Here is a 24,141-nt window from a genome sequence, read left to right as displayed (position 1 = left end):
TCCCGAGTTCTGGGAGCGCAGCAGCGGCCGGGAAGGTGTGGTGGAGCCCTCGGACACCCCGAAGCACGGGTGGAAGCTGCCGGATTTACACGGCTCGCCTTTGAGACCAGGTGCGGGGACAGAGAGGGCACTGGTCGGTGCGCTCCACTCCCTGACGGCTTCGCGCGGACTTCCGGCTTGGCCGTGCGGCACACGTGACCCTAGTTTCCCCGCGAGGCCGGAAGCCGCCGGGTGGGCCAGTCGGGAAGCTCCGTGTTGAGGAAGGCGGGGCGGGGGCGGGGCAGGGGCGGGGCGGGGCAGGGGCGGGGCGGGGGCGGTGAGTAAGGACTGGCAGCTGTGGGCCAGCTTCCGGTCTCTCAAGAGGCCCAAGAAACTCCTATTTTTCATTAAAATAATAATAATCATATTATTGTTATTATTTCAGGGGCCCCTGGCTGGCTCAAATGGTAGAGCATGCAGCCCCATCTTGGCATTGTGAGTTCGAGCCCCCCGTGTGGCAATTACTTAAAAATAAAATCTTTAAAAATTACACGTATTATTTCAAATACCGAGCTTTGATTGTTAGTGGTTCTTGTGGCCTGTTTCTGTAATCTTTGCTTACCTCCAGATCATGCTGGTGTTCTCCTGTGTGTTTTGGTTTTTTATTCAGTTAATTAGAACAACAACAAAAAACCCCCAAAACAGTTAACTAATTTTGCCCACCCTCTGGAAACCACAAATCTATTCTTTTTTTGTTTTTTTTTTTTTTTATATTCCACAGGTGGGAGAAATCATATAGTGTTTATCTTTTTTTTGTCTGTCTTACTTCACTTAGCATGACGCCTTCGAAGTCTGTCATCACCAAAGGCAAGCTCTTAATCTTTTTGATGGCTGAATATTTTTGTATGTGTACATATATCATGTTTTCTTTAAACACATATTGATGGACACTGAGGTTGTTTCCATATCTTGGCTATTGTAAATAATGCTTCAATAAATATAGGGGTGTATATGTTTTCAAATATGTGCTCTTGTTTTCTTTAGGTAAATATGCAGAAGTGGAATTCCTGGATCATATGGTATTTCTATTTTTAATTTTTTGAGGAACCTCCATACTATTTTCCATAGTGGCTGCACCACTTTGCATTCCCACCAACAGTGCACAAGGGTTCCCCTTTCCCCACATCCTCACCAACATTTGTTATTTATTTTTTATCCTAGTCATCTGGCAGGTGTGATAGCTCATGGTGGTTTGGATTTGCATTTTCCTGACACTTAGTGGATTGTTAAGCATTTCTTTATTTACCTATTCGCCATCTATCTGTCTTCTTTGGAAAAATGTCTATTCAGAGCTTCTGCCCATTTTTTAATGAGGTTTGTTTTGTTTTGTTTTGTTTTTTACTGTTGAGTTCTCAGTTCTTTTTATATTTTGCATATTAATCCTTTCTGATTTGCAAACATTCTGTAGGTCACCTTTTCATTTTGTTGATGGTTTCCTTGGCTGTACAGAAACTTTTTTTCTTTTTGAGAGAGTGAGTAAGCGGTGGCGGGAAAGAGGGAGAGAGAGAATCTTAAGCAGATTCATGCTGAGGGTGGAACCTGATGCAGGGCTCAATTCCAGAACCCTGAGATCATGACTGGAGCATGGAACATCAAGAGTCTGATGTTTAACCAACTGAGTCACCCAGGCTCTTTAGTTTGACATAATCCCACTTGTTTTATTTTTGCTTTTGTTGCCTTTGCTTCTGGTGTCAGATTGAAAAAAATCATCACCAAGAGACTGATATCAAGGAGCTTACTCGCTGTGTTTTCTTTTTTTTTAAGATTTTATTTGTTTATTTGACAGACAGAGATTACAAGTAAATAGAGAGGCAGGCAGAGAGAGAGAGGGAAGCAGGCTTCCTGCTGAGCAGAGAGCCCGATGTGGGCCTCAATCCCAGGACCCTGAGATCATGACCTGAGCCGAAGGCAACGGCCTAACCCACTGAGCCACCCAGGCTCCCTCCCCCTGTGTTTTCTTCCAGAAATTTTATGGTTTCAGGTCTTACATGCAAGTGTTAATTTTTGTGTATGGTGTAAAGTCCAGTTTCATTCTTTTGCATGTGGCTGTTTAATTTTCCCAGCACTAATTATTGAAGAGACTGTGTTTTCTACATTGTGCACTCTTGTCAATGTAAAATAACCATATATTCCTGGGTTTATTTCTGGACTCTGCATTCCGTTCCATTGATCTCTAGGTCTGGTTTTATGGCAACACCATACTGTTTAATTAGTATAGCTTTGTAATCTAGTTTGAAATCAGGGACCATGATGCCCCAGCTTTGCTTTTCTTTCTCAAGATTGCTTTGGCTATTAGAGGTCTTTTGTGGTTCCATGCAAATTTTGGTATTATATGTCTTTCTGTGAAGAATGCCATTGGAATTTGAGAGGGATTGCGTTGGGTCTGTAGATTGCTTTGGGTAGTAGGGACAATTTAACAGTATTAATTCTTCTAGTCTGTGGACATGAAATATCTTTCCATTTGTTTGTGCTCTCTTAATTTCTTTCATCAGCATCTTACGGTTTTTAGTATACAGGGCTTTCACTTCCTTGGTTAAGTTTATTCCTGGGTATTTTATTATTTTTGATGCACATGTAAAGAAGATCATTTTCTTAATTTCTCTTCCTGATATTTATAAATTAATTTTTTTAATCCAACTTGACGGAATGTGTTTATTAGTTCTAATGATTTCTAGTGGAATCTTTAGGGTCTCAATATATAATAGCATGTCATCTCCAAATAGTGAGCTTTACCCCTTCCTTTCAAATTTGGATACCTTTTATTCTTACCTATTGCTCTGGCTAGGACTTCTAATATTATGTTGATCAAAAGTAGCAAAAATAGGTATCCTTGTCTGTTCCTGATCTTAAATTAAGGAAAAGTTTTCAACTTTTTGCTGTTAAGTATGTTAGTTGTGGACTTATCATAATTGGCCTTTACTATATTGAGATGCATTCCCTCTATACCTTCTTGTTGAGAGTTTTTTAAATCATAAGTGAAAGTTGAATTTTGTCCATTTTTTTCTGCATGTTTTGAGATGATCATAAGATTTTTATCCTTAATTTCTCAATGTGATGTATCACGCTGACTTATTTGCTGATATTGAACCATCCTTGCATCCCTGGAATGGATCCCATTTGATCCTGGCATATGATCCCTTTAATGTATTGTTGAATTCAGTTTGCTAATACTTTGTTGAGGATTTTTGTACCTTTGTTCAGTGGGGATACTGGCCTGTAATTTTCTGGTGGCCTCCTTGTCTGGTTTGGTATCAGAGTAATGCTGGCCCTGCAAAACGAGTTTGGGAGAGTTCCTTCCTCTTCTATTTTTTTTTTTTTTTTTTTTTTGGAAGAGTTTAAGAAGAATTAGTATTAATGTTCTGAATGTTTGGTAGAATTCACCAGTGAAGCCATCTGACCCTGGACTTCTCTTTGTTGAAAGGGACTCAATTACGGATTCAATCTCCTTACTAGTATTGACCTACTCAGATTTTTTTATTTATGATTTAGGTTTGGTAGGTTGTATGTTCCTGGAATTTATTCATTTCTTTTAGATTTTCTAATTTGTTGGCATTTAATTATTCATAGTAGTTGCTTGGGATCTTTTGTATTTGTGGTATCAGCTCTGCTTTCATTTCTGAAATTATTTTTTTAAGTTTTCTCTATCTTTTCAAAGAGCCAGCTCTTAGTTTCATTGATCTTTTTCACTGGTCCTTTAAAAAATCTGTTTCATTTATTTTTGCTCTGATCTTTGTTATATTTTCTTCCTTCTATGAACTTTGGGTTTGGTTTATTCTCCTTTTACTAATTCTTTTTTTAAAATTAATTTATTTAAATATTTTTTATTATGTTCAATGAGTTAACATATAGTACATCATTAGTTTTTGATGTAGTGTTCAACAATTCCTTAGTTGTGTAAAACACCCAGAACTCATTTAATACCCTTCACCTGGTTACCCTATCCCCCTAATCCGCCTCCCTTCTATAACCCTCATTTTGTTTCCCAGAGTCCAGAGTCTCTCATGGTCTGTCTCCCTCTCTGATTTCTTCCTCTGTTTCCCCTCCTTTCCTCTATGGTCCTCTGTGCTGTTCCTTATGTTCCACATATGAGTGAAACCATATGATAATTGTCTTTCTCTGCTTGACTTATTTCTGTTAGCCTAATCCACTCCAGTGCCATCCATGTCAATGCAACTGAGCTAGAAAAAGCTTTTTGAAGTATAATATTGTTTTGAGATTGTTTCATCAGGTAAGCATTTGTTGTAAACTTCCTTTTTAGAACTTTTAGATGCTTTTGCTGCATCCCATAAATTCGGGTGTGTTATATTTTTATTTTCATTTTTCTCAAGGTATTTTATTTCTGTTGATTTCTATGTTGACTCATTGATTGTTCTATAGTATGTTGATTAATCTCTATGTATTTGTGAATTTTCCAGTTTCCTTCTTGTAATGACTTCCAGTATACTGTTTGGTGGAAAACCTGCTTGATATGGTATCAATCCTCTTAAGTAAATTAAGACCTGTTCTGTGGTCTATTCTGGAGAATGTTCCATGTGCACTTTAGAAAAATGTATATTTTGTAGCTTTTACTTGGAATGTTCTATAAATATCAAGTTCATTTGGTTTAATATGTCATTTGAGACCAGTATCTCCTGATTTCCTGATAGTTTCTGATATCTGTTGATTTAAGTGGCATAGTAAAGTCCCCTACTATTACTGTAGTCAATTCCTTTTGGTCTCTTAATTTATTTTTAAAGATTTTATTTATTTGACAGAGAGAGAGAGAGTGCACAAGCAGGGGGAATGGCAGAGGGAGCAGGAGAAGCAGGCTCCTTGATGAACAGGGAGTCTAATGCGGGGCTTAATCCTAGGACCCTGGGGATCATGACCTGAGCTGAAGGCAGCTTCTTAACCAACTGAGACACCTAGGTGTCCTCCTTGGCAGTTTTTAAAAACTAGTTTTGTTTTTTAAAGATTTTTATGTATTTACTTGACAGAGTGAGAGGGCACAAGGATGGGGAACAGTAGAGAGAGAGGGAGAAGCAGGCTCCCTGCTGAGCAGGGGGCCCAGTGTGGGCCTCCATCCCAGGAGGTCATGACCTGAGCCGAAGGCAGATGCTTAACCAAGTGAGCCACCCAGTTGCCCCTGGCTCTTGATATTTGCTTTGTATTTATTGTTAGTGCTCCTAGATGAGGTGCATAAATATTTCCACGTTATATCTTTTTTGTAGGGGGAGCATGACCCTGTATTTTGTAATGCTTTTGTCCATTATTACAGTCTTCGTTTTAAAGTCTATTTTGTCCAATACAAGTATAGCTACCCCAAATTTCTTTTGGCTTCCAGTTACATGGACTGTCTTTCTCCATCCCCTCACTTTATATGTTCTTACAGCTGAAATATCTTGTAGGGAACAAATAGATGGGTCTTGTTTCTTTGTTTGGTTTTAACTCAGCTACTCTTCTTTTTTTCTGTTGGTGAATTTAGTCCATTTATGTTTAATGTAATTATTGATAGGTAGATCCTTATTTTCATCTTTGTTTTCTGGTTGTTTGGTAGTTCTTTTTTTCTTCTTCTTCTTTTTTCTTCTCTTGCTTCCTTCCTTTGTGGTTGGATGACTTTTTTTTGGTGGTATACTTAGATTCCTTTTTCTCATTATCTTTTGTGTATCTACTTAATGTTTTTGTTTCGTGGCTACCATGAGGCTTACCTATTTACTTATGACAGCCTATTTGAAGTTGATAACTAAAGTTTGAACACATTCTGAATCTCTACATTTTTATGCCCTCACTGCATTTTATGGTTTTGTTATCACATTTTATGTTTTTATCCTTTGTTTTTCTCAACTAATTATTGTAAGTTTGGTTATTTTTACAACTTTCTTTTAATTTTCATATTAGCTTTGTAAGTGATTATTCCGGTACTCTTACTATGTGTGCATGTGTTGTGTATATAGGTGGATATAGTAACTTTTTAAAAGTAGACTCCATGCCCCGTGTAGAGCCCAATGTGTGGATTGAACTCATGACCCTGAGACCTGAGCTGAGATCAAGAAGCAGAACTTAGTTAAGTGAGCCACCCAAGCACGCCTACCTTTAACTTTACCAGTGTGAGTTACACTTTCATGTTTTTTGTTGCTAATTAGCACCTTTTTTTTTTTTTTCCAATTTAAAGTGGTCTGCCATTTCTTATAAGGCTAATTTAGTGGTGAACTCCTTTAGCTTTTGCTTGTCTGTGAAATGTGATCTTTCCTTCAATTCTGATTAACTGCCTGGTAGAGTATTCTTGGTTGGAAATTTTTTTCTTTCTGTGTTTTGAATATATTGTGGCACTCCCTTCTGGCCTGCAAAAATCCCTTCTAAAAAATTTAATAGTTTTATGGGGATTCCCTTGTATATAACCAGTTGTTTGTTTGTTTGCTTGCTTTTAAGTTTCTCTCCTTTAACTTTTGATGTTTTATTTTATTTATTTGGCAGAGAGAAACACAGCGAGAGAGGGAACACAAGCAGTGGGAGAGGGAGAAGCAGGCTTCCTGATGAGCAGGGAGCCCGATTCAGGGCTCCATCCCAGGACCCTGGGATCATGACCTGAGCCAAAGGCAGACGCTTAACCAACTGAAGCACCCAGGTGCTCTAACTTTTGACATTTTAATTGTAAAGTGTCTCAGGGTGGGTGTCTTTGGGTTCATTTTATATGGAACTCTCTGGTCTTCTGAATCTGAATGTCTCTTTTCTTGCTCAGTTTAAGAAGTTTTCAGCCATTATTTCTCAAAAAAAGTTTCCTGCAATTCTCTCTCTCTCTTCTTCTTCTAGGACCTGTATAATATGTATAATATGAGTGTTAGTATGTTTGATGTTGTCCCTAAGTCCCTTAAAGCTATCTTTACTTTTTTCATTTTTTTTCTCTTTGTTGCTCTGATGGGGTAGGTTGTATTGCCCTATCTTAGAGTTCTCTAATCCTTTTTGTCTGCCCATATAGTCTGGAGTTGAACACTTTACTGATTTTTTAAAAATATGGTTAATGTGTTCTTTTGCCATGTGACTTCTCTTTGGTATTATATTTCCTCTTTTTTGAAGTTCTCACTGTTCATTCTTCCACTTTTGCTGAGTGTCTCTATGATCACTACTTTGAATTCTTTAACAGTTAGGTTACTTATCTCTGTATTAACTTTTTATTGCTGCTACCACACACTTGGGCTTTAAAATAATACAAACTTCAATGCAAACTTGGGCTGCCTGGCTGGCTCAGTTGGTGGAACGTGCCACTCTTGATCTTGGGGTTGTGAGTTAAAGATCCATATTGGGTATCGCGCTTACTTTAAAAAATGAAAAATTAGAAAATTAAAATATAAACTTGTTATCTCACAGTTTCTGTGGGTCAGGAATCCAGAGTGGGGCTAAAATCTCAGGGTTTCAGAGGCTGAAATCAAGGGGTTGGCAGGACTGTGCTCCTTTCTGAAGGTCTGGGGTAAAACTCTCCTTTGAAGCGTATTCTGGTTCTTAGCAGAATTCAGTTCCTGGCAGTTGTAGGATCGAGATCTCCATTTCCTCACTGGCTTTTATCCAGGGGTTGCTCTCAGCTTCTAGATGGACCTGAATTCCTTGCTTTGCAGCCTTCTCCATTTTCAAGGCAGCAGGAGCACACAAAATCTCCTTGCACTTCACATCTTGGACTTCCCCTTCTGCACCAGTTGGAGAGATGGCTTTTGAAGGATTTATATGATTAGGCCCATCTATGGGATAATCTCTCCTTCAAGTCCACTGTGACATGTAATCTAATCATGAGCATGGAATCCATCATTTTCACCATCTAAGAGATGCTGTAGGCATGTCTTCCAGAAGGTGGGACATTTTGGGTCCTATCATAGAATTCTGCCGACCACATTGCTCCATTGTTGCCTTGCTTCGTGCACTGGTTTATAAATGTGATGCCAGTTTCTTTTGCTTTTGTAAACTGTTTGATCTTTTGGGACAGTATTTTGCCTTTGAAATCATAGTTTTATTAGAGTATGTTGTGAAGTTGATTTTTTTTCCAGTTTCCTGATGAGTTCTTTCAATATGTAGATTCAGATATACTTTTTCTATTTTTAGAAAGTGTTCTTGGGCTGTAGTTTTATTTTTACTTTTTTTTTTTTTAGAGGTGGGGGAAGGGCAAAGGGAAAGGGAGAGAATCTTAAGCACGCTCCACAACCAGCACAGACCCTGGCGTGGGGCTGGATTTCACAACACTGAGGTCACGATCTGAGCTGAAATCAAGCGTTGGACACTTACCTGACTGAGCCACTAAGGTGCCCCTGGGGTTTAGTTCTAAATATTATTTCTGACCTACTGTTTTTTCTTCCTCAGTAACCCCAGTAACACAAATACTATTCCTTCTTTGCCCATCTTCCATTCCATTACTTTTTCTCTATTCTTTACTTCTTAAAAAAAAAAACATTTTATTTTTTTTAAGTATTCTCTACACCCAGCATGGGACTCAAACTCACAATCGCAAGATCAAGAGTTGTATGCTCCACCAGTTAAGCCAGTGAGGCACCCATGACCTTTCTTACTTTGTAATGCCATTTTCATTGCCTTGTTTTCCTGCCTTTCTTCCGTGACGCTTACTTTGATCTGAATCCATTCTCCCTTGGGCATCTTGTAACTTATTCCTCATTTCTCAGATAATTTATCTTTTCCATTGTCCTAAGTGCCAAGCAGTCTTTTTATTTCTCTGGTTTTTGTCCATTTCTGTCCTTAGTTTTTTAAAACTAGTTTCACAGTGGTTCACCTCTCCTGAAAAGTTCATCTGAAACAAGTTTGTTTGGATGGTTCACTTTAAAGTTCCTTCTCCTTCATAAAGATTTTTACTGGGGGCAATTTTCCTCTGTTGAGATAGAGGAAATCTCCTTCCTGACTTTCTGCAGGACTCTTAAGGACTTAACTTCTCCCTTGTTCATGTGTATGGTATGGGGTTGATCTGCAATATTTCTAACTTACTGAGCTCTCGTGTGGCCATATGGCAAAGTCCAGGTGCTTTTTAGGCTGTTGTGGTTGATGGGGAGGTTTTTGTGTTGTGGGGTTGAGTGTCCTTCGATTCTCTCTCTTTCTTCATTTTTAACTGACCCTAACACTTCATTTCCCTTCACAGCCCTACTTCCAGTGGGGGCTTCTCTCTTTGCCTTTTCCCCCTTCTCCGCAGACACGCATTTCGTGGAGTGCCGCTTTAGATCATGCCTTTAAATCCGATGTACTTGGAAGTTCCCTTCTTGTAGTTCACACTCTGATCTTCCTGGACACTTTTTTCAGGACTGCCAGGTTTAGGGGGCATTTAGCCCTCGTGGAGGTGGTGGCAAATCCACCTCAGCCCCCTTCACTCGTTTCTTTCTCTACCTTGATATGCCTTTGTCTGCTCCAGGCCTTGTAGTGAGGTGGGCAGGAGTGTGAGCGGTGAGCGAGCACACAAATGGGATTTGGGGATTTTTCTCAATTTACTTATTTTTAAAGATTTGACATTGTCTGTCCCAAGTTATACTAAGTGTGCTTTTATGTAGAATTCACTTTTTCTTTCTTGTTTCTTATTGGAGGAGGTAGGTAGCTAAGCAGCTGTTGCAAAGTCTATATGTTATTAAGGAATCAGTTTTAAAAACTCAGAAAGAACTTGACAGCCTGTGTCTGACTCTTATAAATGCTTTGGAGGAAACAGAGTGTCAGTATGAAAGGAATCTAGCACCTCCTCAGAGCTCCGGGTCTGCATTAATGAAGTTCAGTACTGACCATGTGGGTGTATTTTCTCAGTTTACAGTCTTTTGACTGTTGTGCTAGACATCTGTGGTTTTGATCTGACTTACTTCCAGTTCCCCTTCCTCTAGGAACATAGCTGAGATTTCCTTTGGGGAACTATTCTCAGTTTCCGATGGACACATCTCCCCTCTAGACCTCGCTAGTTAGTATCCAGTCTATCTTTGAAGTTACAGTGATTGATTGAGTGTGGGCATGTCATCGGCCCATCCAATGAGATGCAGTCTTGGATTTATTAGAGCTATAAGAAATCTCTGCTGCAGTCGGTGGGCAGGAAATGTTCCAGTCTGTTCTAGTCTTCTCTATATTGTACATTGTTTCTGACTACTTCTAAAACAGGTTGTATTAGCAAATGGCGTAGGGTCCCTACTGCCCAAAGAGGTCCAAGGTGGAGAACATCTGATGATGCAGAGCAGTGTGAACCCAGTCATCGGACTCAATGAGACAAGGCTGATCAGACCCACGAGTCCAGAGTAAATGCTCTTGAGGAGATACCAAATACCATCCAATGGTCAAATTTCTCCGACATTTTGCTCAACTTTCAAATAGTACCCTGAGGTAGACCCAAGAACTGAAGTAAGAGCCTTGTCTCCTTTTTGTTACTGGATCTAATCCGAACTAGGGAATTTAATTAAAAAAAAAAAAAAGCCATGAAATTCGAAACTATTGTAGAAAACCAGTAATCTGTAGCTAGATGTTTCTGAGAGTCTTAGAGTAAATAAGCTCTGGCTGTCTGTATAAACCAAAAAGACCCCTGAGATAAAACTGAAGCCCAAAGATCTGTTAAGAATGAGAAGTCTATCAGTAAAGAGACTGGGAGAAATTGCAACCAAAAACTCACTGGGCTAATAAAAAGTGAAAGACAACCATCCGAAATCCAGTGATGCCACTCAGGGGGAGATGACCTCACAATTCCTGGTCTTTCCTCTAAACTCCCAAGTGGAATAGAATCACTCTTGATACTAGTGTTAGCTGCAACTAATCCTATCACTCTGGAATATCACATCCTTCTGGCTGAAATTTTAAAGTCTAACAAGCAGGGTGCCTGGGTGGCTCAGGTGGTTAAGAATCTGACTCTTGATTTCAGCTCAAGTCGTGATCTCAGGGCCCTGTCCTGAGTGTGGAGCCTCCCTTAAGATTTTCTCTCTCCCTCTACCCCTCCCCCCTCCAAAAAAAAGTTGTCAAGAAAGAAAAGCAAAATGACTTACAGTGTGAGAGAGTGGTTTTGTCTTAAAATGGCTTTATAACAAAAGGTGGGATGAATTTGAAAATGTGTAGTAATTATACAAGTTTGAGAGGAAGTGAACATTATTTGCTTTGGCTTATTTAAACCACTCTAGAAAATGAGAACTTAAAGCAATTCTGAGCCTCTTCCCGAGTCTCAACCTTATCTGATACTTTGGGATCACTGGTCAGAATCCAGATTGATTCTTCCTAGATTTTCATGAATCTTTTTAACATGAAAAGGTGGGTAGGTATTAAATCAGCAGACATAATAGTATTGCCTGTCCCTTAATTCAGTAGCCACAGCTTTGTCTCCTTTCTTCAGAACTACAGTTGTCAAAAAATTAAAACATCTTCAGATCTTGTATTAGAATCCCCTTTAAGTCTGATGTTACCACGTGTGGTACGTCTTTATTGCTAAAGCAAACTACCCATCATCTTTCTATTACTTGATATTATGAATTTCAATTTCTTTCTTCTATTATCATCCATTGTTGTAATATTCCTTGAACATATACCTAGAGTTACTGTTTTTATGTCTTTGTCACTCCTAATATCTATGTTAGTTCTGGGTCAGATTTTCCTGCTTTGTATGCCTGCTAATTTTGGATTGAATATCACTAAAGGTGATTTTCTTTTTTTATCTCAATGGAGCTATATATTTTTGTATTCCTCTAAATATTCTTTTTAAAAAATTTTTAAAAATTTTTTTTAAAGATTTTATTTATTTGACAGAGATCACAAGTAGGCAGAGAGGCAGGCAGAGAGAGAGAGAGAGAGGAGGAAGCAGGCCCACTGCTGAGCAGAGAGCCTGATCTGGGGCTCGATCCCAGGACCCCGGGATCATGACCCGAGCCGAAGGCAGAGGCTTTAACCCACTGAACCATCCAGGCGCCCCTCCTCTAAATATTCTTGAGCTCTGTTTTGGAATGCAGTTACCTGCAAATGGGTCATTTGGGGTCTAGTTTTTAAGATTTGTTAGGTGGGAGCAGAGCAGTGTTCACTGTAGGGCTGACTAGTCTCTCCATCTGAGACTGATGCTCTGTAGTATTACCACCCCCCACCACACCCCCGTCCTGTAAATCATGAGGTTTGATTCTGGCTGGTGGGAACTGGTACTGTGTGTGGGCGCTGTTAACTTGGACCCTTTTGGATGATTCTTTCTCCCGCTTCGGGTGGCTCCCCCTGTAAATGCGCCAACTGTGCTTAGCTGGATACTCAGAGGACCTCTGGGACCTCCGAAGCTCTCCATCCGTGCAGCCCTCTCCTCTCTGGGACTCGGTCCTAGACTCCAGCAGTCACATCTCCTGGGCTCTGGCTCCTTAACTCAGGGAGCCCACCTTGATTTCTCCTCCTCGTGGCGCAGCTGGAATATTCTCAAGGCTGTAAGCTGGGCCCATAGTAGGCTTCACCTCACTTGTTCCTTTTCCCGCAGGGGTCACTGTTCTTTGTTGCATGATGTCTGGTGTCTTAAAAACCACTGTTTGACAGTTTCTGATGAAAGCTGAGGCCCAAAATGGAAGCGAGTGTACTATACAATAGACACCTACAAAGGTGCTATAGAAACGTGTTAGCAAATTCATTCCTCTAAACAGGCAGTTCTAACTATAAGCTTTCCTAGAGATGATCACTGACCTAACTGTAATTCTCTCCTCCCAAGCTAATGTGTAGTACAGCCCACCTAAAAAGTGATAAAAAGGTATGTTATACTGACTTTATCAATAATGATACTCTTTGAGGACAGTACAAAAGTGATCTGTGTTCTGGATGAGGAAGATAAGCATATTGTTGGCCAGTAATTGTCAATGTCATGACAACACTCAGAAATGGTAGATTTATAACCCATTAAAGTTGATCATCTCTCCTGGGCAATAACTGGGATCTTTTTTCCTATGAAGAATTCATGACTAAGGTAAACTGCTCTTTAGGGCTCTTGGTTGGACTGTTTCAAGACTGATGCCCTGGTACCCTCTACTGACTATCTCCTTACGAAGAGTCCACAAGGAGAGATCCTGTGGGGGTGAGACAAGTCGAGGAGGCTTTTACCAGCCTGCTAGAGCCCTCAGCTCTGAATGGACACACTCCAATAAACTTGGCCCTGAATGCCATCTCACCCCCATTACCGACACTTCTACGGCGGATATTGAGCCTCTTAAACCTCTGAAAGACTTGCAATCCTTGAACTCCCTACTTCCCCAAAACCCTGTATAAGACTCTGCCTGAGCAACAAAGCTCTTCCTTACCAGAGTGAGCATTAAACTCAGCTTTATCTTTTTATATCAGATGAGTGGGGGGCTCTTCAACCTCTGAGTGTCTTAATTTTGATGTTCTCTCCAGTTTCACAATTGCTCGCTTGATTTAGGTCCTGATGGCATCAGTAGCTGCCGTGGTTTGAGCACTGATTAACCTAGGTATTATGGTGATCCAGACTTACTGTGTGCAATCCACCATTCTGTGTCTGAAATAAGAAAAATCTCAATTTATTGTTTGCTCTAGTAAGGAAGAGCTACATTGGTCAGGCATATTTCCTGGAGCAGAGCAGACTGCCATCCACAATAGTTTGCTTTGTCAATGTCCAAGGAAGCTGTAAATACAATGTCTGTTGTAAGAATAGACATAGGGGTGCCTGGCTGGCTCAGCTGGTGGTGTGTGTGACTCTTGATGATGAGTCTAAGTCCCACACTGGGCCTAGAACTTACTTAATAAAATACAGACTAGAGATCTCATCTTATTAAAGATATTCTGGTAATTATCTAGCTTAAAAGGGTATACATTTGTATGACTGGATAAGTTTTTACCATTTTCCAAGTGATTCCAGTTCCAGGGATTATCTGCTTGACATTAGGATATTTTGTTTCAAAGAAATGTCCTAGTCTGTCATTTGGTTGCCATATCATCTAGTACCTCACTGAGTGCTTTTTGATAGAATGTACTTAGAAAAATAGCCAAGTATCATGCAACGGCATCTCTTATCATACAACAAATTAATGTAAATTTATTGGGTGGAAAATGGGGGGAAAGGACAAATAAGATGGGGTGGTTCTGTACTGATACCAGCAAGTTCATAATACGAGAAACTCAAGTCCAAAATCTTCAGCCCACATCAAAGACTTCATGTTCTGATGACGGTGGGAAAGGCCAGCCCGGGACGCTGGGCGCAGGAAATCATGGCGGTGTAGCTCTAGATGAAGCAGCGCCTCCGTCAAGGACATCACTTTCTCTCAAGTTCAGAATGACACTTCTTGGGCACAAGTTTAAGATTCTGTTTATTCTCCCATCGGTGCAGAGCAGACTGGCCGGATGCGACATCGTGCTTGTTACCGTGGTCCTGTTGGAAGGAAAACAGACCTAACACTGTTCCCAACTACCTGCAGAGCCGAGGACATGTTCTGTCTCCACAAATATAATCTACTCATCAAGGTGAGTGGTTCTAATCTAGACAGTTTGGGAGATGGGCGACTCTTTTTTTTTAAATTTCTTTTCAGCGTAACAGTATTCATTGTTTTTGCACCACACCCAGTGCTCCATGCAATCCGTGCCCTCTCGAATACCCACCACCACCTGGTGCCCCCAACCTCCCACCCCCCGCCCCTTCAAAGCCTTCAGATTGTTTTTCAGACTCCATAGTCTCTCATGGTTCACCTCCCCTTCCAATTTCCCCAACTCCCTTCTCCTCTCCATCTCCTCTTGTCCTCCATGCTATTTGTTATGCTCCACAAATGGGCAACTTTTAAGGAAGAAATTCTTTTGTTTTTCTTGCAGTTTAGAGAAACCTCAAGATTAGTGGGAAGAGTAGCCGTGTGAAGAGAGAAGTTCTGCGGTGAGAAATCTGAGAAGGGACAAATCCAGAATTGCTGAGGACAGCCATGTCTAAGCACCCTACCTCTTCCAGCCACCTGTCTTCTCGGGGAAGCCTCTGCAACCGGTTTTTTGTCAGCTCAAGTTGGAGGCCGTCAAACCTACACTTAAACCAGCGATGAGCTTCTTCCAGGTTAGCTGTTATCTGAACAGAAAAGTCTTATCAGTAAAAATCACAATGAAGAAAGCTCTAAATTTTCTGTGTATTAGTTCCAGAGACTTTTTTTTAACCCAGACGTTAAAGGACCCAGATTCCAAGTGCAAGGTCCTTCTGCACCTCCCGACGGGAGTGACTTCTGAAGGCAGAGCTGAACGCGCGCAAGCCTGCTGCTTCCCTGCATTTATGGATACTTCCTGGATGTGAACGGAAGGAAGAGGACCCAGGAGGCAAATAGAGCGAAAAGATCAAGACGGCTCTGCCGAGGAATATGGTAGTTCAAACCACAGTTTGAATTTTTGAGCTCTGTTCTCTAAGATTAAATCGTTCTCCAAAGTCCCTGCACTAGATCTTCCTTTTGGGCTTTAAGAAAGTAATTGAATTAGTAAAAGAGTGGACTAGCTTAGTGTAACTTGCGTTCTTTTAATTTCCTTTGTCATCAAAATATTTTATGCTTTGGCTCCTAAACACAAACTTCCAAACTACCTTTGTTAGACTTAAACAGTCCTTCTAGTAATCTGCCTTTGCAGATGATCCGAAATCAGTATTCGTTTATTTGACAGATATTTACTGAGTACCTGTATGTGCCTGGCACTTCTGTATGTATCTGAGTTACTTCAGTATTTTAAGGTAAAGCTGACAGGCTTTAAGGTTATATAAAAGTTGCTTCAAAAGAGCTCCAGAACATATCCTCTAGAATAAAAAGTAAAATGATTTTGAAGTCAGAGAGAGAGAGGTGTATTTCTCTCTTGCCCGGGAGAAGGCAAGTCCTTGAAAGCAGGGGCGTCCTTGGGCTCGGTTCATCCTGTGTCCCCTCAACTAGTCCAGTGCCCACCATAGGATAGGTCCACAGTAAATGTGTGGGACTAGGTATCTGTCCCAGATTAGCCAGGTCCTTGTGTGGGTACAAAATAATGAGGTAAGAAAATAGAGCTCCCCTTGGCATTTAAGCTTTAGAAAGCAACAAAGCTCAAGTACTTTGTATATCCTCCTAATGCCAGCGATACTCTCACCGCCCCCTCAAACCCAACCCCACATTTCTCTAGCATTCTTTACCAGGGATGGAGGGAAAGATGCTAGAAATGGCCCCTACATCATGTCACCTTTTGCACCGTGAATGAGAAGGGAGGTACTATTTAGTGAAACTTACTGAGTCATCTACTGCATAACAGATTAGTAAGTCTTACTATCCTGACTTTTCGAGATGTGGTAATTGATGAGTTAAAGTAAATGTCACTTCCTCAAGGGCACAGCAAGGGTCACAGCTGGCGTCAAACTCATGAGTCTGTAGTCCTTTGGCTACACCACTCTGATAGTCCTACTGTCTTGTCGAATGGCTATAAAAAGGACAAATCATGACCAACTGATGATGTCATCACTGTGATACCTCTGTTTTCTTAACTGGACATTAGGACTGGTTGTGTCACACAACGAATTCCATAGGTCCTTTCCACCTCTAAAAAATGTATGATTTTAAATACTTTCAAAAAGGTCAGTTTAAGATTAGAGAAAGCAAATTCGCAAATTCAAAGGGCCCACGAGCGGTACCTGGCTGCATCAGTCGGAAGAGCAAGCCTCTCTCAATCTCAGGGTGGTGAGTCTGAGCCCCATGTTGGGTGGAGAGATTAAATTAAAATAAAACTTAAAAAAAATAGGGCCTACTTTACATTTCTAGTTATTGGCTGAACAAAGAGCTTGCCTTTCTATCAGTGGTGTCAAGCAGTAGTTCGTTAAAATCTACCCACACACTGGTCCTCCTGACATTTAGGGGCAGAGACTTGGACTTGGCTTAGTCAGTATTTCAGTATTCTTTTATCAGGAGGCAGAATCCCAATCTAAAAATTATTCTTCATAGTAGACATTAGACTTAGTTATTGGTTCTTGCCTGTGACATTCCTGGAACTATGTCCGTGAAGGATGTTACCTTGACTGGGTGTGGCTTACCTGTTCTGATTCTACACTGGCTTCTTTCAGTTTATGCTCTGTTGCCTCTTTACATTTCCTTAGGTGTCTGATCGTTTCTTCCAGTTCCTGAAAATGTGATACGAAGATATTTACAAATTCCCAATATACCATATGGAACAAAAAGCTTCCATATTGTAATAAATGGGCAACCACATTATGAAAGCGTGATGGGGTTAGACTTTGTAACTTCAGGTGCTACCAACAGGTAAGACCCACGCTGTTGCGGTCAGCAGTACACCTAATGCATCTCCGATTTTGATTTTACGTATCCTCCTGAAGAGGAAGCGATTAATTATCTCCTTCCAGAACCGAAGGAATGCTTTTTCACGGCAAGACAGTGTCTGCTGGAAGGCAAGAGCCTGACGGTCTCTTGGAGTCCCTACTCCGCGACAGAATGTGGCGCTTCCGGAGGCTGGGTACAGCGGCAAGTCCCATCACAGTAGTGGGCGATCTGAGCTTCCGGGAAGAACCAAGGGGTAGAAAGTTCCTAAAGGACTGTGAAATTCAGTTTGGATGTCTTAGGAACCAGTATTTGGCGCAGCGAGCTTCGGCTGTTAAGAATGAATCTTTTATAAACTGAAAACTGGGAACACGTGGCACACTCAAAGCTACAGGCTTCTTCCTCTCGCAGGTTTATGTTTCTTTAATAGAATCTAGAAAACCGAGGTGCTCCGCTGCTGGGCTGCTCGTCGCTGAAGGACCCCGAAGGGCCTCTCACCTGGCACCGGCTCTCCAGGTCCTGCCTTATTTTCCGCTCCGCCTCGAGGCGCAGCTCCTGCTGCTTGTTCCGCGCCGAGGTCTCGTACTGGCTCTTGGCCAACAGCTGCATCTCCTTCTGCAGGTTGGTCATTTCAGACACGAACTTCTGGATGCTCAGCGACTGGTGGGGCACAGAGAGGGAAGCAGTCGGTGAATGGGTCGGAGTCTGAGATTTTAGGTGCATGGTAAAAACATGGAGTTTGTGAAAGTCTTCTACCTGTTCATAATTTTTTTTCTGATATTGATCCTTAATTAACTCCATTTGCCTCAATTCTGTTTCTATTTGCTGAAAGTAAATGTGGAAATAACATAGAAAGACGATCAGTAGAAAAACTGGCTTGCTCTTTTCGCCTATGGGGTGACAGAGAGAATCCCACATGAGACCCACAGTCCCCGGCTCCCGCCGGGCCCTCCTTCCCGTCCGGCGCACTGACCCTAAAACAGCAACGTCCTGTCACCAGGGAGCGGGCAGACGGGGAGTTAAAGGGACTTGGCAGCTAAACAGAAACCACACACTTACACAGCAGCATCTTGCTGGAAAGAGAGTACCCCCCCCCCCCCCCCCCAGGCGTCTGCCCACGACCCAGGTGCAGCTGTCATCCCCAGAGAACACGGGTGCTGTCGGGACTCGGGGACCGCCTTCACCGGGCCCCACCACCTGCCTGGGTCCTCTCGGACATTAAGGAAGTGAGGGGAGAAGGAGCGCGCCTCATACAACCTTCATCCGCTCTACATTCTGAGTATTATTCGCCTTAGTCGACAAGTGGAGCTTAATTTGGGCCTTTTGATTCTTTATTTTCTCCTTGCTACTGTTCACGACCTTCTCGAGCTCCGTCAGCTTCTGCCGCAGCTCTCGGTTGGTGCGGGTTACCTCCACTGATCTGAAGTTGGCTTCATCGAGGGCCTTCTTCAGCTGTGGAACACGAAGGGAAAAGTCCATCATTTTCAAACTTCCATTTAGGAAGAGAAGCTGATGATTAGGCCCATCTTTGTGTTTAGTTCCCTTTGGGCCTTTTAAAGACGAGGGTAAGCAAGGCGATGATGATGATGTCTGCTGAGGAACGGTGGCGCAAAACTCTAAGTTGTTTTCATCTTTTTTTTCCATAATTTTTAACATTAAACACAATCTTTCCTAGAACAGATATAGACAACGTAAATACATGTTCATCATTTGCTTTTAAAGAGCAGGACTTTGGATTCCAATCTAAGTTCACATCTCCGCTGTAGCACTTATTCGCCGCGTAATTTGGGATAGTTGACTTCCCTGACCCTCGGGGTCATCAATGGCAAAGCACACAAATGACTTATCTCTGGGGACTCTGAGTTGAACAAGATAAGGCAGAGAAAGAAGGGGAGCCTGGCACACTTGCTCAGCTTTCAGCTTTTCTCTTCCTCCTGCTTGTGACCTCATGTCTGGAGAACTGAAAATTAGAAGGTAATTTATACAAATACTTGCCCGTTACTACCACTGCATAGATTTTTATAATACTGCTTTCAGTTTTAAAGATTTTAATAAGCTTGTCTAGTGGAAAAATGGCATAGAGATTACTGTTAAAAACAAGACAATAGCCCTCAAATGGAGTCCCTTACGCTAAGCCACACGTCACCAAACCAAGACTGAGTGAGTTTTGGCTTTCCTAGAAATGAACCCTTAAATGAGTCCTTCAGGACTTGCCTGATGAGCGCTGGCTGGGTGGTCTGCCCGATCCTGGCATCCTCTAAAGCAAAGAAACTTTGCAAAAAGCAGCTTGAGTTACTGGGTAGTACAACTTGTTCCTGCTCCCTTCTGCCTAAAAAGCCTTCATTTCGTACTGTTCCTTGGAGATCTCTGCTAGAGCGGATAATGCCCAACTTGAATCAATTTTTGTTCAAATAAACTCTTAAAAGATAAACTAAAGCTTGGTAAATATTTAACAGATCTGGTGTCAGAAGAAAAAAAGGAAGGAGAGCAACGGGCCCCAGGAGCCAGCAGCAAGCTGCTGTAGGTACCCATGGCGCCCCCTGCTTCCTGGATGCTTCTGGACATCGCACTAATCCCTCCTAGAGCCTCACCCGGCAGCTTCGGTGTTAGCAGCTGTCAGACTTTGAGCCTTTCTTTTTCCGGACTGGATCCAGAAACTGACTAGAGTTGTACTGTTTCTGATCTAAAATCAAACTGAGTCCAGAGTTGGAGCGGGTCCAGTGTGAGGCCTCAGGTGAGTACAACTTTAAAGCTGAACAGAGAATTCTGAATTACAGTGGCTGCCAGGGAGAACTTTCAACCTAAGTAAGTTTATCCATGTGTATGTAAGGTACTCTAGAGGAGCAAGGCCAAGCACTTACAAAAGGCAGAAGGAAAATTACTATTTTTCATCCTCTGTGGTGACTAGAGGGAGACCTACTGGACATGCCCACTTGCCCAGAGCCTACAGCTAGGATCTGGAAAACTAGCAGAAGCTAGCAAAAGGTGACAATTCTCACGAAAGTTGACTCTCTCAGATGTCCATCGATGGTGCATGGTTGAGAGAGGAAGATAAAATTCCACACCTGTCCCTATCAGATTCGGACTGATAAGGAAAAGATAGGTTTAAGATAATTCTTTGAACTGTAATTGTAACAGTAGGGAGAAATCTTTGATTGTGTCCTGTGAATCTGCTTCCAGGTACTCATCGGTTGTTGATCCTTCCTCTGCTAGGGACAGCTATTGCCTTCTTGTTGATCTGGTTTTGTGTCCTGAGAACTTGACCATCAAGTCAGAGGCTCTAAAAATGTGGTTGGCCAGGAACCTACTGACTGGTGCCGGCCGGGACATTTCTCTTGGTTTTCTTTGGGAGTGGTTCTGGAACTTGGGTGAGGATTATCTTTTGTGCCCTCTGAGCGGACCTCTCTTACATCCATGGGGTGGGTAGTTCAATACTACTAGGAGTATTTACTGTTTGTCCTGGCTCAAAGCTGGTGAGATATCTGAAAGGATTTAAAGGAGTTCTATTGGGGTGCCTGGGTGGCTCAGTCAGTTGGGCGTCTGCCTACGGCTCAGGTCATGATCCCAGGGTCCTAGGATCAAGTCCCACATCGGGCTCCCTGCTCAGTGGAGAGTCTGCTTCTCCCTCTCCCACTGCTTGCTGCTTTGTCTCCTCGTGTTCTCTCTGTATCTTTCTGTCAAATAAATAAATAAAATCTTAAAAAAAAAAAAGTAGCTCTACTGTCAGAAGATGAGCAAATTCAGAGCCTGACAAACTTCACAGTTCCTTTCCTCCCTCTGCCATGATGAAGGTATTTTCGGTCAATAGCAGTTCCCCTGGTCAGTGCCGATACTCTGGGTCTGACGGAGGCTGGGGGAAAAAGTCTGCCCCTCAGCTAAAATGAAACTACATACCTAGAGAGAGAAAGAGAAACATTCTAAAGTCTCTATGGAAGGATTTACTAAAATAGTCCAAAGACACACAGCTCTCTCTAAATCCAGAACATAGGCATCTTTTCATTTCCATCTTAGTGGAAGATCTCCCTGATACAAAGAAGCAAATCAAAGATCAAGTAGTTGGCTGGGTGGGTCAGTCTGTTTAGCATTAAAGGTTGTGACCCAATCACTTGAGAAATTAAAAACCATTTGTCTTGTAAATCAAGTATCCAAGAACAGAAATTCAGCTCTAGAACAATTCACAGCCCACCTGTCTTTTTTACCAATCCCCCAAACACCTAATCCCTCTAAGGCTTGCAGATATTGTAAAAGATCTGGATTTAGCGAACAAAATCCTCCTCGGTACAACATATATTCTTTTTCTGTGACTTTTGAGATGTATGAATTCTATTTGGTGTTCTCCAGGAATGAAGACAATTCTTAGGAGGAAAAGAAAAAAAAGGAAAGAAAGGATATTTTGAAAAGTAGAACCATGAAAAATCTTAAAAGTCTCCCCCACCAATAGGCATTAAAAGCTTTCGCCTGGGGCACCTGGGTGGCCCAGCAGGTTAAACCTCTGCCTTCGGCTCAGGTCATGATCTCAGGGTCCTGGGATCGAGCCCCGAACTGGGCTCTCTGCTTGCAGGGAGCCTGCTTGCCTACCCCCTCTCTGCCTGCCTCTCTGCCTACTTGTGATCTCTCTGTCAAATAAATAAAATCTTAAAAAAAAAAAAAAAAAAAAAAAAGCTTTCGCCTGCATAGGTGATCTTAACTTTATTCCATTTGCCAAAGTCACAGTTTGGATCCAACTGTTCTTCCGTAGTGCGACGCATCATGGTACTTGTCTTAGAACCAAAGTTGTAAAATGGAGCTTGTTAGACCTGTTTGTGTCTGTATGTTTATGTCTTTGAACGCATGTTTAGAGACTCTTTTTCCTACCTTTGAAAGGTATTGCCAAAATGAATCTGTAGAGAGCTCTATTTAACTGGTTTAAAGACAAACAAGTATTTATACACATCAAGTTCACAAGGTCTAGGATAATCATCCACAAATAAAACAACAAACAAGCTACCTTTTACTTAAAATAACCATGTCTTCAGAATTATCAACACAAGTTGGAATGCTTATTTGCCGGGTTTATTAACAGTCAGATAAGCTCATCGATGTCTGCGATAGAGTTTGTCAGCAGGAAAGATCAGGGCTAGGGGCTTAATGTCTCACGAAATATTCACGAGTAATCTAAACATAATTGTTAGAGATGTAGGATAAAATTTTCAGTTTTGGGTAAAATTACCAAATTTTTTGTTAATGAGAAACCTGGAAATTACCCTAAAATAAATTAAATGATGGACACATTGAATATCTAGATTATTTCCAAATAAAATACCAAAACATTAATTACTAAACATAGGTTTATCCACTTTCAGCTTTCTTTTACAGAGAAACTAAAGATATTTGGGTTAATAAACATGTTTTGTGCTAAATTAGAAAGTTTACTAGGACAAAGAATATACTTCTAGAAATTAAGAGATGTATTCATAAACTTGCCAGCCCACAGAATGTTAGTGTAACATACTCCACAATTGGTTATTTCTTAGTTTTCCCTAGGAATAAGGATTCTAAGGGTTAGGGATTCTAGTCAATATGTGTAATTAAAATTACTTCAAAGTGATAAGGGTGAAAGGAAACTGTATGAAAAGTGTCTGCTCCGGATGGAGAAAAAGGAGAAAACATAGAACAAAGTCTTAATGGGTAAAAGAAAGAGTTGGTCTGTGGAAAAGGAGTCTTGAGAAAGGAATTTTGTGTGTGGTCAAGGTGGCTAAGTTAATTCAAGTTTTTAAAGAATAAATTTGGTACAAAATTAGAATTTGGTTTTCTCTTCATTAAATGGACTGAGCTTTCTTGGACTATTGGTCTCTTCTTGATAAGAGGCTGTGAAAGTTTGTTGGTTTGTTTTTGTTTGTTTGTTTTCTTTTAAATTTATTTTTTATTTTCAGCATAACAGTATTCATTATTTTTGCACCACACCCAGTGCTCCATGCAATCCGTGCCCTCTATAATACCCACCACCTGGTACCCCAACCTCCCACCCCCCCGCCACTTCAAACCCCTCAGATTGTTTTTCAGAGTCCATAGTCTCTCATGGTTCACCTCCCCTTCCAATTTCCCCCAACTCCCTTCTCCTCTCTAATTCCCCATGTCCTCCATGCTATTTGTTATGCTCCACAAATAAGTGAAACCATATGATAACTGACTCTCTCTGCTTGACTTATTTCACTCAGCATAATCTCTTCCAGTCCCATCCATGTTGCTATAAAAGTTGGGTATTCGTCCTTTCTGATGGAGGCATAATACTCCATAGTGTATATGGACCACATCTTCCTTATCCATTCGTCCGTTGAAGGGCATCTTGGTTCTTTCCACAGTTTGGCAACCGTGGCCATTGCTGCTATAAACATTGGGGCCTTCTTTTCACTACATCTGTATCTTTGGGGTAAATACCCAGTAGTGCAATGTCAGGGTCATAGGGAAGTTCTATTTTTAATTTCTTGAGGAATCTCCACACTGTTCTCCAAAGAGGCTGCACCAACTTGCATTCCCCCAACAGTGTAAGAAGGGAAATCATCAAGATTAGAGCTGAGATCGATGAGGTAGAAACCAGAGATACAGTAGAACATATCAATGAAACTAGAAGCTGGTTTTTTGAAAGAATCAATAAGATCGATAGACCATTGGCGACACTAATCCAAAAGAAAAGAGAGAAAGCTCAAATACATAAAATTATGAATGAAAAGGGAGAGATCACAACAAACACCAAGGAAGTAGAAACAATCATCAGAAGTTATTATCAACAGTTATATGCCAATAAGCTAAGCAACCTAGATGAAATGGATGCATTCCTGGAAAACTGTAAACTCCCAAAATAGAACCAGGAAGAAATTGACAGCCTGAATAGACCAATATCTAGTAACGAGATTGAAGCAGTGATCAAAAACCTTCCATAAAA

At 41.3% G+C, this 24,141-nt stretch overlaps 1 protein-coding gene and 1 non-coding gene across 9 annotated transcripts in view; one reads left to right on the top strand and one right to left on the bottom strand.

The window, feature by feature from the left end:
* Nucleotides 1-13,986: 13,986 nt before the first annotated feature.
* The window catches only part of CCDC150 (coiled-coil domain containing 150), a 78,975-nt gene continuing 68,820 nt past the window's right edge, over nt 13,987-24,141 (bottom strand). For 4 of the 8 annotated variants that reach the window (XM_059393102.1, XM_059393106.1, XM_059393108.1 and 1 more), the window contains 6 exons: nt 18,477-18,671; nt 17,976-18,044; nt 17,718-17,879; nt 16,979-17,065; nt 14,903-15,022; nt 13,987-14,367 (listed from right to left, as the gene is read on the bottom strand). In XM_059393102.1, coding sequence (XP_059249085.1) covers nt 14,185-14,367; nt 14,903-15,022; nt 16,979-17,065; nt 17,718-17,879; nt 17,976-18,044; nt 18,477-18,671 — 816 coding nt within the window. In that variant the 3' untranslated portion in view covers nt 13,987-14,184. Of the gene's footprint in view, nt 14,368-14,902; nt 15,023-16,978; nt 17,066-17,717; nt 17,880-17,975; nt 18,110-18,476; nt 18,672-24,141 lie in introns of those variants that run through there. The other 4 variants (XM_059393103.1, XM_059393107.1, XM_059393110.1 and 1 more) reach the window with 3 other exon arrangements.
* On the top strand, nt 20,997-21,067 carry LOC132014790 (small nucleolar RNA SNORD56). The gene has a single exon (XR_009403428.1). It is a non-coding gene; the product is annotated as a small nucleolar RNA SNORD56 (small nucleolar RNA).

This window comes from Mustela nigripes, chromosome 3, assembly GCF_022355385.1.
Source record: "Mustela nigripes isolate SB6536 chromosome 3, MUSNIG.SB6536, whole genome shotgun sequence".
NCBI classification, from domain to species: Eukaryota; Metazoa; Chordata; class Mammalia; order Carnivora; family Mustelidae; genus Mustela; species Mustela nigripes.
The sequence above is the reverse complement of the archived record's forward strand: the minus strand, read 5'-3'. Positions and strand labels throughout refer to the sequence as shown.